The sequence below is a fragment of the Arachis ipaensis genome, chromosome B4 (assembly GCF_059453495.1).
Source record: "Arachis ipaensis isolate K30076 ecotype BB chromosome B4, ASM5945349v1, whole genome shotgun sequence".
Classification (NCBI taxonomy): domain Eukaryota; kingdom Viridiplantae; phylum Streptophyta; class Magnoliopsida; order Fabales; family Fabaceae; genus Arachis; species Arachis ipaensis.
Genome location: NC_142439.1, coordinates 25399292 through 25412785, shown reverse-complemented (window position 1 = coordinate 25412785; position 13494 = coordinate 25399292). Strand labels below are relative to the sequence as shown.

Here is a 13494-nt window from a genome sequence, read left to right as displayed (position 1 = left end):
CCCACGCGTGGTGTGCTAAAATGGAAGCGACGCGTTCGCGTCATTGACGCGCACGTGTGGGCCATTTTGTGCTCATCGCACACCAGCCGCACGATTCCAGCCCAACTTTCTGGTCGTTGGATGGAGACGCCGATTTGGGATGACGCCCACGCGTGGCTTACGCGCACGCGTGGTGTGTTTTTTTTATGCAGTATGCAGAGTGCAAAATGCATATGCTGAAGCAGATGTTATGAATGACACTAGGGAAAATAGAATAAAATAAAACTAAGAGTAAAACAAAACAAAATAAAACTAAGATTGAAAAAGAATGATCATACCATGGTGGGTTGTGTCCCACCTAGCACTTTTAGTTAAAGTCCTTAAGTTGGACATTTGGTGAGCTCCCTGTCATGGTGGCTTATGCTTGAACTCATCCAGAAATCTCCACCAACGTTTGTAGTTCCAATGGCCTCCGGGGTCCCAAACTAGGCACATAAAGCCTTCGAGCAAGTTAAAGCAAGTGCCAAAGCTCCAGGAGTGCTGATTATCAAAATGAATTCCGGGATCCCAAACTTTGCTTTTGTACCCGTCTTCGCTCTGATCTACATTGTTCCAGTCGAGTGGTACGCAATCTGAATTCTTACTGAAATACCCAAACATCTTCTGGAACCCATTCAATTGAGAATTATACCAACCTTTGTACTTCCATTTGGAGCGTGGAACCGTATTGAACCTTGCATGCCAACTTCTATTACTAACCATCTCCCTCTTACTCTTAAAGCCACAAAGAGCTTTAAGCTGGCCATCGGTTTCAAGTAAACCATATTCAAGTAGAAAAGTGAAGATAAAGGCTAAGGATTTTACCCACTTGAAGTTTGTATTGGGAGGTAATGGCCTTGGGAGAGGTGTTTCCAGTGGTCCTTCAAGCTCCACTCCCTTGTACTCTTCTATGAATTCTTCCACTTCCTTACAAACTTCTTCAACTGCAACCACGTCTTGATCAAAGTCTTCGATTTCTTCCCCATCACTCAAGTTATAAGTTGGAGGTTGAGAAAATTCTACCTCCACATCATCTTCATACTCACTTGGGGAAGATTCTTCAAGCTCAAGGAGTTCAATTTCAGATGCAAGTTCATCACTAGGAGAGCTTGATTCATGATCATCATCACCAAGGGAACTTGCTTCTTGATCTGTTCCGTCCAATTCTTCATAAGATTCATGCCTTGGGGGTTGTGCACTATCCTCCTTAGCATCAACTATAAATTTCTGGACGGAATTCTCCACAACTCTTGATTTCCATGGAGGTTCAGCGTCACCTAGGTCTTCAACCAATTCTTCTTCTTCGATAATTCCGGCTTCCTCTACTTGTTCCAGTACAACGTCATGCTCCTTACTGTCCACCAGAGTTTCTAGCATCTCCTTCATGCTACGTTCTTCATTAGATTCTCCACATGATGCCATGGGGGTTCCTTGAGTGTCCGAACGTCGGAAAGCTAATTGATTTATCGCTTGCTCCAGTTGATGAAGGGTTGCATGAAATTTATCCATTGTTTCCTTGAGACGATCTTGTAATTCTTGGGTCGATGGATATGGACATGGTGCATATGGAAGTGGTGGTTCTTGGGAGTAATTGGATTGAAATCGGGGTGGCTCTATATATGGTTCATATGGCTCATAGGGTGGCTGGTTAGGTGGATAAGGGTTAGGGTCATATGGAGGTGAATGGTTGTAGGTGGCTTGTGAGTATGGCGGTTCAAAATTGTGTTGAGGAGGCGGTTCATAGGCATCTGATGGGGCTGGCCGGTAACTACAAGGGGTCCACCATATCTATCATCTTGGTACGCACCTCGAAATGGCTCTTGACCATAGTAATTTGGTGGAGGTGGGTTGTCACGAAGGGGTCCACCATAACTATTGTCTTGGCATGCATCGAAGGATGGTCGTTGTCCATGGTATCTTGGAAGGCGTTGTTGCCGAGAGGGTTGATCAAATCCTCGTGGCTCCTCCCATCTTTGATTCTTCCAACCTTGATGCCTGTTTTCATTATAGCTTCCATTCCTTACAACAACATTGGAACCAAACTTAAGGCCAGAGGGGTGAGAATTCATAGTAGCTAATAAAAAAAATTAAAAACAAAAACAAATAAACAAGCAAAAGCAAATATTTACAATGACCAATAATAAGGCACATGTTTGCAAATCCCCGGTAACGACGCCATTTTGACGATCGGATTTCTGCTAGTAAAGAATTTTACAGATAAAATCTCGTTGAAAGTATAGTTTCTAAACCAACAAAGAATCCTTTCGTACAAAAATTTGGTTGTCACAAGTAACAAACCCCTAATAAAATTGATAACCAAAGTATTTAGACCTCAGGTCGTCTCTCAAGGAATTGTAGGGAAGTATGATTTATTATTGGTTATGGAAAAGTATCTTTTTGGATTTTTGAAATAGGAAACAAGGAAATAAATTGGCAAGAAAGTAAATTAATAATCATGAAAACTCTTGCAAGTTATGAGAACTGGAAATTTCATCCTAGTTATCCTTATCAATTGTGATGAGAATTGTTCATTACTCCCACTTAGTTAACCCTTACTAAATAAAGGAAAGCCAAGTGGACTAATTAATTTGATTCCTCAAGTCCTCGTCAACTCTTAAGGAAAGACTAGCTTTAGAGGGATCCAAATCAACCAGCAAATTCCAATTATCAATCAACAAAGGAGTTTGATAACTCAAGTGTCACCAATTACTCAATTCAAGCTAAGAATGTAAAAAGCTAAATTAAAATCATAAATATGAAATACCTCAAATTGCATTAAATATAAAATCAAAGCTAACATTGGAAGGTTCATAAACCAAATTGGGAAAATAAGTAATCAACAAGTGAAATAGATAAACCAAAGCACTAGAATAAATAAAAGTAGAAGAGAAATTAAATTAAAGGAACATTGAACCTGAAATTGAGAAGAAGTAATCCTAAAACTAAGAGAAATCCTAAACCATAAAACCTAGAGAGAGGAGAGAGCCACTCTCTCTAGAAACTACATCTAAAAACCTAAAATTGTGAATAATGAATGAATGTTGTTCAATCACTGTGATTCCCCCATTCTGTAGTCTCTATTCTGTGTTTCTGGGCTTGGGTTTGGGCCGAAAAGGAGTCCAGAAATCGCTGAGGGCAAATTCTGCAACTTTCTGCACGTGGCGTCTGTCACGCGTACGCGTAGGTTACGCGTGCACGTCATTTGGTGATTTTCCTTGTCACGCGTACGCGTCGCTTGTGTTCTGCGCTAGGCACGCGTCCGCGTCGTCCATGCGTGCGCGTCGCTGCTCGTTTCTCAAATACTTCATTTTTCTCGTTCCTCCTTCCATCCTCTAAGTCATTCTTACCCTATAAAGCCTGAAAATACTTAACACACAGATCACAGCATCGAATGGTAATAAAGAATAATTAGAATTAACAGTTTTAAGGTCTAGGAAACATGTTTTCACATATATCACAGAATTAGGAAGGAATTGTAAAACTATGCAAATTATATGAATAAGTGAGCAAAGACTTGATAAAAACTACTCAATTGAGCACAAGATGAATCATAAAATAGTGGTTTATAAAGTATGTACCAAACTGCTTGATATTTTTGAGAAGGCTCCCCTCATCTCTTTGGGTTCTACCCAAAAAGTTGAGGAACTAGAGGGGAGGATTTTTCTTTATCAAGAAGAAGAGAATAGGCTTAAGGAGGAGGTCGCCGAGCTGAAGGAGGAGAAGGATCGCCTCCATGAGAGAGAGAAGAGGTTGATGGGCCAGTGTGCCATGGCTAAGGGCCTTAAAGAGAAGGCGGAGTAGAATTATGTCAGGCTTTTTGGGGGACTTAATAAAGGAACTGGCAAGATGTCGGGAGGCTTTCCAGGAGCTGGTGGATTCGGTGGCTGAGGGTTCAGAGGAGGCGTGGAGGATTTTCAAGGAACAGGTCACGGTCATTGCCCCTGACCTAGATCTTTCTCCTCTTGACCCTGACAAAATTGTGGTTGATGGGGCCATTGTCTCTCCTCCCCGACCTGAAACTGACTCCGACTTCAAGACGAGGGGGCAGAGGATAATGAAGCCCCCTCCTCGAGGAGACCTGCCGAGTTTATCTGGGGTTCCTTTGTAAGGTCCTGACCAGCCTGCTCCGTCCTCCCCTAGTGCTGTTCTGACTTCTCTCCCTGTGGATCCTTCTTCTGGTGGTTGTGACCTTCCTGCTGGTGATGCTGATCTTCCTGCTAACTGAAATTTGGTTATTGGGGCCCGGCCTGTGGGCCCCTTGTTTTTTAAACAATTTATTATTCTGCTTTGTGGTAATTGGCTCCTGACACTTCCTGGCCTTTTATGGCCGTTAACAAAATATTTTGTTTAAAAATACCCTTTTTTGGATAAGGGTTTAGGATATCTTGTTTAAAAATACTCTTTTTTTTTGGATAAGGGTTTAGGATATCTTTGGTGCATGCTTTCTGTCTTGAAAAACTTTTCTGATCTCTTTGCTTTGGAAAATCTTTTATCTTGGCTGGCTGTCTTTTGTCTAACTCATTTTGAATTTTTTAAAGACTTGAGACAGCCTTTGCCTTTGATTTTTGATGGATTTTCTCTTTTTGTATCCCATGTACTCAATTTTTGTTTTTTTGAGTTTCTGTAACTTAGGTTATTTTCACGATGCATTTCCATTCTTCTCGGTCTTGCCGACTTGTAAGTCGATAAATATCCGAGTTCATCATGATCTACTTTTATAACCTCTTTACGCCCACTTGTACCTCGTCGTTGTATCCTGACGACCTTCTAGGTCGGTTCATGGGATTTTCACGTTTTTTTCAAGCTTAAGTCGGCGCGTTTCGTAGAAAGAGTGATAATAACGTAAAAGGGATTTAAAGAGATATGGAGAGAAAAGATCTTTATTTATTCACAAAGGTACTTTTTGCTACTAAGGGTTTTGACAATTTGTTGCCCCTTAGTCCCCATTTTGATGCCTCGTTAAAAATCCCCTTCAGGAAAACCTTTTCTTTGGGAAAAAACCATGAAGTTGGGAAAAGAGTACACCAGGGAATGGAGTTCACTTTTAACTATAGTACCTTTTCATATTACAAGCATGCCACGAACTAGGTAGCTCGGTGCCGTTTAAGTCGGTCACCTTATAGTAGCCCTTTCCTAAGACCTCACTAATTTTGTATGGTCCTTTCCAATTAGCAGCAAGCTTTCCATCCCCATATTTGTTGACTCCAATGTCATTTCTGATCAAAACCAGGTCGTCTGGGATGAAACTTCTTTGAATGACCCTTTTATTATATCTGTTTGTCATCCTTTGTTTCAATGCTGCTTTTCTTATCTGGGCTTGTTCTCGGACTTCAGGGAGTAGCTCAAGTTCTTCTTTGTGCCCCTGTATATTTCCAACCTCGTCATAGAAGCTCACCCGTGGACTTTGCTCGTTGATTTCAACTGGTATTATGGCTTCTATGCCATAAGTAAGTCGGAAGGGTGTTTCCCCTGTAGCAGACTGAGGTGTGGTTCGATAAGCCCACAGTACTTGAGGGAGTTCTTCAACCAAGGCTCCCTTCGCGTCCTGCAACCTTTTCTTCAAACCTGCCAGTATAACTTTTTTGGCTACCTCGACTTGTCCATTCACTTATGGATGTTCTACCAAGGTGAACTAATGCTTGATCTTCATACTGGCTACCAGGTTTTTGAAGGTTGAGTCGGTGAACTGAGTGCCATTATCAGTGGTGATGGAGTGAGGTACTCCATACCTTGTGATAATATTTTTTTAAAGAAATTTCCGACTTCTCTGGGCGGTGATGGTGGCCAATGGTTCTGCTTCGATCCACTTCATGAAATAGTCTTCCCCCACTATTAGGTATTTTACTTGTCCAGGCGCTTGGGGAAAGGGTCCTAATAAGTCCAATCCCCACTTCGCAAAAGGCCATGGAGAAGTTATTCTAATGAGCTCTTCGGGGGGAGCTACGTGGAAGTTTGCATGCATTTGGCATGGCTGGCACTTCTTCACGAATTCTGTGGCATCTTTCTGCAAGGTCGGCCAGTAGAACCCGGCTCGGATTACTTTCCTTGCTAATGACCTGGCTCCGAGATGGTTTTCGCAGATACCATTGTGAACCTCCTCTAAGACTTCTATTGTCCTTGAGGTTGGGACGCACTTTAATAATGGTGTTGATATCCCCCTTTTATAGAGGATATTTTTCACCAAAGTGTAGTTTTGTGCTTCCCTCCGGATTTTCTTGGCCTCTTTTTTCTCTTTGGTTAGGATGTCGAATTTTAGGTATTCGATTAAAGGGTTCATCCATCCGAGGTCTAATCCAGAGACTTCAAGGACGTCTTGCTTGGCCTCTGTTTTTGTCACAGAGGGTTCTTGGAGAGTTTCTTGCATCAGGCTTCTATTATTCCCCCTGGTTTGGTACTCGCTAGCTTGGAGAGGGCGTCTGATCTGCTGTTGAGATCTTGAGTTATATGCTTGACCTCGGTTTCTGCAAAGCGCCTAAGATATTCCAAGGTTTTGTCCAAGTCCCTCTTCATATTGGGGTCTTTATCCTGATACTCTCCATTTATTTAGGAGGTCACCACCTGAGAGTCGTTGAATATCACTACTTTCGTTGCACTGACTTCCTCTGCCAGCTATAATCCTGCGATCAAGGCTTCATATTCTGCCTGATTGTTAGAAGCTGGAAATTCAAATTTGAGGGAGACTTCTATTTGAGTTCCCTCTTGGTTGGCAAGTATTATGCCTGCACCGCTTCCAATTTTGTTGGAGGATCCATCTACATATAACTCCCATGTAGTGGAGGCTTCCTCTTGGTCTCCTGCATATTCGGCCATGAAGTTGGTGAGGCATTGGGCTTTTATTGCTGTCCGAGTTTCGTACAGTAAGTCGAACTCGGATAGCTCTATTGCCCATTGAACCATTCTACCCACAATATCCGTTTTCTAGAGGATTTGCTTCATGGGCTAGTTCGTTCGAACTCATATTGTGTAAGCTTAAAAATAAGGCCATAACCTTCGAGAGGCTACTATTAAGGCATACGCAAACTTCTCGAGTTTTTGATACCTTAATTCAGGGCCTTGTAGGACTTTGCTGGTGAAGTATACAGGATGCTGCCTGACCTCGTCTTCCCGTATTAGAGCTGATGCCACAGCTTTGTCTACTACGGACAAATACAGGATGAGTTCTTCCCCAACTTTAGGTCGAGTCAGAATGGGAGGTTGGCTTAAGAACCTTTTGAACTCCTGGAATGCTCCTTCGCACTCAGGAGTCCATTCGAATTGGCATCCTTTTCTTAGTAGAGAGAAGAGTGGTAGGGACCTTAATGCTGATCCCACCAAGAACCTGGAGAGGGCGGCAAGTCGGCTGTTCAGCTGCTGGACCTCTTTTAAGCAAGTTGGACTTTTCATTTCTAGGACTGCTTTACACTTGTCGGGATTAGCTTCGATTCTCCTTTGTGTAAGCATGAATCCTAGAAACTTTCCTGCCTCCATCGCAAAGGTGCATTTTGTAGGATTTATCCTCATCCCATGCATCCTTATGGTACTGAAAACTTGCGAAAGGTCAGTTAGGAGGTTGGCCTCATCCTTGGTTTTCACTAGCATGTCGTCTATGTAGACTTCCATCAATCCCCCAAGGTGAGGTTCAAACACCTTATTCATCAGTCTTTGATATGTAGTTCCAGCATTTTTCAGTCCAAAGGGCATGATCACATAGCAATAGTTTGCCCTAGGCGTGATGAATGATGTTTTTTCTTGATCCAGCTTATACATCGGGATTTGATTGTATCCCGAGTATGCATCCATAAATGATAAGTACTGATACCCTGAGTTGGAGTCTACTAGAGTATCAATGCTTGGAAGTGGATATGGACCTTTGAGACACGCCTTGTTCAGGTCGGTGTAATCAACGTACATCCTTCACTTGCCGTTTTGTTTTTTGACCAGCACCACATTTACCAGCCACGCCGGATATTTGACCTCTTTGATAAACCCGGCTTCTAGGAGGGCTTGCACTTGTTCTTCCACTACTTGAGCTCGTTCAGGTCCAAGCTTCCTTCTTCTTTGCTGAACAGGTCACGAACCAGGGTATACTGATAGTTTGTGCGACATGAGTTTGGGGTCTATCCCTGGCATGTCGGAAGCTTTCCAGGCGAAGAGGTTGGAATTTTTTCGTAGGAGCTTTATAAGTTTTTCCTTCAAATCTTCTTTCAGGTTGGCTCCTATGTTGGTGTTTTTTCCTTCCTCTTCTCCGACCTGTACTTCCTCAGTTTTTCCCCCGGGTTGTGGTCGCAACTCTTCCTTGGCTCGGACCCCTCCGAGCTTAATTGTGTGTACCTCCTTGCCTTTTCCTCTCAGGTTCAGGCTTTCATTGTAGTATTTTCTTGCCAATTTCTGGTCTCCCCTGATGGTTGCTATTCCCTCTGGTGTTGGAAATTTCATGCAAAGGTGAGGGGTGGATACCACTGCTCTGAACCGATTTAGGGTAGTTCTGCCGATTAGGGCATTGTAGGCTGACCCCACATCGACGACTATGAAGTCAATACTCAGAGTTTTGGATTTTGCCCCTTTTCCAAAAGTTGTGTGAAGGGGGTATGAATCCTAGTGGTTTTATTGGTGTATCCTCCAGTCCATACATGGTGTCAGGATAAGCTCTTAACTCCTTTTCATCCAACCCCAGCTTATCGAAAGCTGGTTTGAAAAGGATGTCGGCTGAGTTCCCCTGATCTACCAGGATTCTGTGAAGATGGGCGTTGGCAAGGACCATAGTTATCACCATTGGATCATCATGTCCAGGAATGATTCCTTGCCCATCTTCTTTGGTGAATGAGATAGTTGGGAGGTCGGGGGCCTCACCTCCGACCTGGTAGACTTCCTTCAAGTGCCTCTTGCGAGATGACTTTGTGAGGCCGCCTCCACCGAATGCCCCTGAGATCATATGTATATGTCTTTCTGGGGTCTGTGGTGGTGGATCTCTTCGATCGTCGTCATCTCGCTTTCTTTTTCCATGGTTGTCCGACCATTCCATGGGATATCTGTCAAGCCGACCTTCCCTGGCCAGCTTTTCTATCACATTTTTAAGGTCGTAACAATCATTTGTTGAGTGAGCATATATCTTATGGTACTCACAATAGTCGCCACGACTCCCCCCCCCCCTTTTATTTTTGATGGGTCTAGGGGGTGGTGGCCTTTCAGTATGGCAAATTTCCTTGTATACATCAACTAGGGAAACTCTTAGAGGAGTATAGCTGGGGCCGACTTTCTCTTTTTTCCTGGGCTCTCATTCTTTCTCTTTCGATGAGTGAGAGTGTCCAAGTCGCCAGCTCGGCTCTCGCAATCTGGCGTTTTCCTCCATATTGATGTACTTTTCAGCTCTCTCCTGTACATCACTTAAGGAGGTCGGGTGCCTTTTCGATATGGACTGGGAGAAGGGACCTTCTCGAAGTCCATTTACTAGACCCATAATTACTGCCTCCGTGGGCAGGTCTTAAATTTCCAAGTACGCTTTATTGAACCTTTCCATGTAGTCCCTTAAAGGTTCTCCGACCTCCTGTTTTACTTCCAAGAGGCTCGGTGCGTGCTTTACTTTGTCCTTCTGGATGGAGAATTGTATCAAGAACTTTCGCGAGAGGTCGTCAAAGCTAGTGACTGACCTTGGGGGAAGACTGTCGAACCACTTCATCGCTGCTTTCGTCTAGGTGGTCGGGAAAGCCTTGCAGCGAGTAGCATCAAAAGCGTCGGCCAAGTACATTTGACTTTTAAAGTTGCTTAAATGATGCTTAGGATACGTGGTCCCGTCGTAGAGGTCCATATCAGGGCTTTTAAAGTTCCTTGGAACTTTTGCCCTCATTATGTCCTCGCTGAATAGGTCTTCTCCTCCCAAGGGAGAATCCTCTCGGTTGCTACGGGAGCTTCGACTTTTGAGAGTGGACTCCAGCCTTAAGAGCTTTTCTTCTAACTCCTTTCGTCGCTCTATCTCATTCCTCAAGTTTCTCTTTGCCTCTCGCTGTCGTTCCAGCTCTTGTTCCAACTGTTCCAGGCTCCCTTGGTGGCCTTGGAACAATCCCATGAAATCAGCCGCATGGGGTTGTCCTTCCTTTCCTGATTCACGCCCTTCAGAAGATTTTGTTTTCGGATTTTTCAGTCCTGAGGTGCCTTCTTTATGCTGATTGGTCACGCCTTGGTGAGCGTCGACATCCTCATTATTGTTTCCAACGTCCAAATTCTCTTGCTCAGAATCAGACGCTGTGTGGCCATCTTCGGGTGAATTGTCCGCTATTATTGGTTGATCTCTCAGGTCCCCGGCAACGGCGCCAATGTTACGATGGGTAACCGGAGATTAGTGGGTTGAACCTGTTGGGTTGGCCCAATCGTCTGAAGGAGGGAGCCCTTTGACTAGGTTCGCGTCTGGGAGCCTCCGTCCGACTTGTGTACGTGCGAGAATGGGGGGTGGTACCTGCAAAGACACTCCGATGTCTAAGTCAGCAAGGGTCTAAGCAAGTTTAAAGAGTATTGGAACTTAGAGATACCTGAGGGATGTCAGTGTATTTATAGTGGTGAACCAATAACTACCGTTGGAGTAGTTCTACCTTTTAAGGAGGATAACCGTCCCTTTATCTTAGGGAAGTTGAGATATGCCTCCTGGAAGTGGGTTGAGAGATTTTAGGAGCATTTACTTATTTAAATAGGTGTTATCTGCCAGCTAATCTTCACTCCCGACTTCCTTAGAGCAAGTCGTGGTTAGATCCGACTTCTTGAGAGAAGGTCGGTGTCGAATGAGGGCCAATTTTTGGATTGGACCTTTCGTTTGGACCTGGGCCTTAGTGTTGGGTCAGAGTATCAACAGTTATTTAATTATATAAATTTTTTGTACTATAATCTATAATATTATAACAGAATTAACATAATTTTAAAAAATTTATATTTTTGTAATATTATTACGGATATAAATACTAATAATTAAGATATTATCACAATTTATCTAAAATTTGTTATATATATATATACACACACCGTATCTCGTGTCCCACAAAAATTGAAATTAGCGTATGTGCTTTTATGTCATGTTGGGTTTGTCTCTATGTATATATTTTATAGTGTACATTGTACAATTCGATATATATATATATATATATTTTGTATATTATACTGACGTACATACAATAATTTTTATAAAGACCGGCCTGATCCTTTCAAGCTTTTTATTAGAACAATAATGTATAAAGCGATTAGTAGCTGAGAGTTCATAGTTAGCTAGTAAGTATTATGATGATAATTTCTGTAAGAAGAGTGGTAGGGTCAGTAGGTTTTGTAATTTGTAGTTATCAATTAGTCATTATTAATGTTTTTAATGGTGTAAGATTTTATTTATTGGTATAGAATTTTTTTTTTTTTTTTTTGCTGATTAAGTGTTGACCAAATTTTAATAAAAATACTGGCCCTAGATTTTCTCATTCTGTATACATAGTATCTTGTATCCATTATACACAATTAAATACACTAAACTATTTTTTTAATTAATCTTCTCTCTTGAGTGGTTCTAGCACTTCTTAATCATTATTGATCTCCTGTATGATATAAAATTTTCTTGTCTTCTCCAATCTCCACAAGTTTTCCATAACATGGATAACTTTTCATGTTAAGTTTTCAGTTTTCTCTTTACTCTATTTCGATTGTCGAATATTCTTTAATTCTCCTTTTCCTCACTTTGTCCCATACCACTATATTTCTGTACTTTCAAACCTCCATTTGCTGAGTAATGTCAAGCTCAGGAGGACTAGATCGACCGGCTTTAGTAATGATCATCGTGGGTGAGTTTAATTTTATTTAACTATTGTTTTATAACCATGATATCTTAATTAAGTTTCCATATTTAATGATTTGGCCATCATATTTCTCGTTCAATTCACATTTTGCAGGAGGGATTGTGATCTTTATATCACTTTGTTTAGCAATATGTCGTGGAAGGATTAAGATTGTAGGTATACAAGTGATTCGGGATGCACAATTTTTAACTCACACTATGGATAAATTTCTGAATGACATTGAAAAGGACAAGCCATTTAGGTTCACTACTCAACAGTTAAAGATTGTAACTGATAACTTCTCTTATTTATTGGGATCTGGAGGTTTTGGTTCGGTATACAAAGGAGTTTTTAGTGACGATACCATTGTAGCTGTGAAGGTTCTGTTTAGAAGTTCTGACAAAAGAATCCAAGAACAATTTATGGCTGAAATTGGAACTTTAGGTAAAGTTCATCATTTCAACTTAGTTAAACTATTCGGATTTTGTGTTGAAAAGAACTTGATTGCAATAGTTTATGAGTACATGGGAAATGGCTCTCTTGACAAGTATTTATTCAAACAAGTTAAGGCTTTGGAATTTGAAAAGCTTCATGAGATTGCAATTGGAACAGCAAGAGGCATTGCTTATTTGCACGAAGAGTGTCAACAAAGAATAATTCACTACGATATTAAGCCGGCGAATATTCTCTTGGACATGAATTTCAATCCTAAGGTCGCGGATTTTGGATTGGCCAAGCTCTGCAACAGGGATAATACTCATATATCCATGACTGGAGGCAGGGGAACCCCCGGTTATGCTGCGCCGGAGCTTTGGATGCCTTTCCCTGTGACTCACAAATGTGATGTTTATAGCTTTGGGATGTTGTTGTTTGAAATCATTGGTGGGAGAAGAAATGTTGATACTAATGTTCCGGAAAGCCAAGAGTGGTTTCCAATGTGGGTTTGGAAAAAATTTGATGGTGGAGAGTTACAGAATTCAGCATTAGTGTCTGAATTATTGTTGGAGAAACATAAGGAGATGGTAGAAAGAATGGTTAAGGTAGCTTTGTGGTGTGTTCAGTATAGGCCAGAATCAAGGCCTATGATGAGTGCTGTTGTGAAAATGTTGGAAGGTTCAGTAGAGATTTCTCAACCTTTGAATCCATTTCAATACTTGATGGACAATGGTTTTGCTACTCTTCCACAGCAATATTCATCAAGTAATTGCAATGCTACAACTGCAACTACAAGTAGTTATTGTGACTCTTCTGTGATTGCTGTGGACTCCAATATTGTAACTGCTCATTCAATTTAGTGCATGATGAAATAATAAATAAATGTATTGATGCATAGACTTGATAATAATTTTCTAAATGTTATATTGTGATTTTGTTGTTTTTAATGTTAACATCAAGTTAATTTTTTTAAATGAGATATCTCCGGTTTAAATCTTATGATCTCTGTATCACAACGGAAGACAAAATAGAAATAGAGAGAAACTGAGAATCTTACGCCGGCCGAGACACAACACAACACAACACTCATAATTTCTATTTACTATTTGATTTGATATATATGTCCTTTGTATGAAGAAGCTACGGAACACTCGATGAAGTAAGCAACGCGTTTTAACTATAATATATAATATTAATAACAAGCATATATCTATATAAAGCATATAATAGTAATAAACATCGGCTTTTAAGAGATTTAATATCC

The 13494-nt window shown here is 41.4% G+C and overlaps 1 protein-coding gene across 1 annotated transcript; it reads left to right on the top strand.

Moving 5' to 3' along the window:
• Positions 1 to 11484: 11484 nt before the first annotated feature.
• Positions 11485 to 13099, top strand: LOC107637714 (rust resistance kinase Lr10-like). The gene is made up of 2 exons (XM_016341073.3): positions 11485 to 11801; positions 11910 to 13099. The coding sequence occupies exons 1-2, from the start codon at positions 11750 to 11752 to the stop codon at positions 13088 to 13090; spliced, it is 1233 nt and encodes a 410-aa protein (XP_016196559.1). The 5' UTR covers positions 11485 to 11749; the 3' UTR covers positions 13091 to 13099.
• Positions 13100 to 13494: the final 395 nt, after the last annotated feature.

Excerpts from the sequence above, each read along its gene's own strand:
- LOC107637714 (XM_016341073.3), top strand. The coding sequence starts at position 11,750 with ATGTCAAGCTCAGGAGGACTAGATCGACCGGCTTTAGTAATGATCATC. Across the intron at positions 11,802-11,909 it reads TTTAGTAATGATCATCGTGG|GAGGGATTGTGATCTTTATA; the intron begins GTGAGTTTAATT and ends CACATTTTGCAG.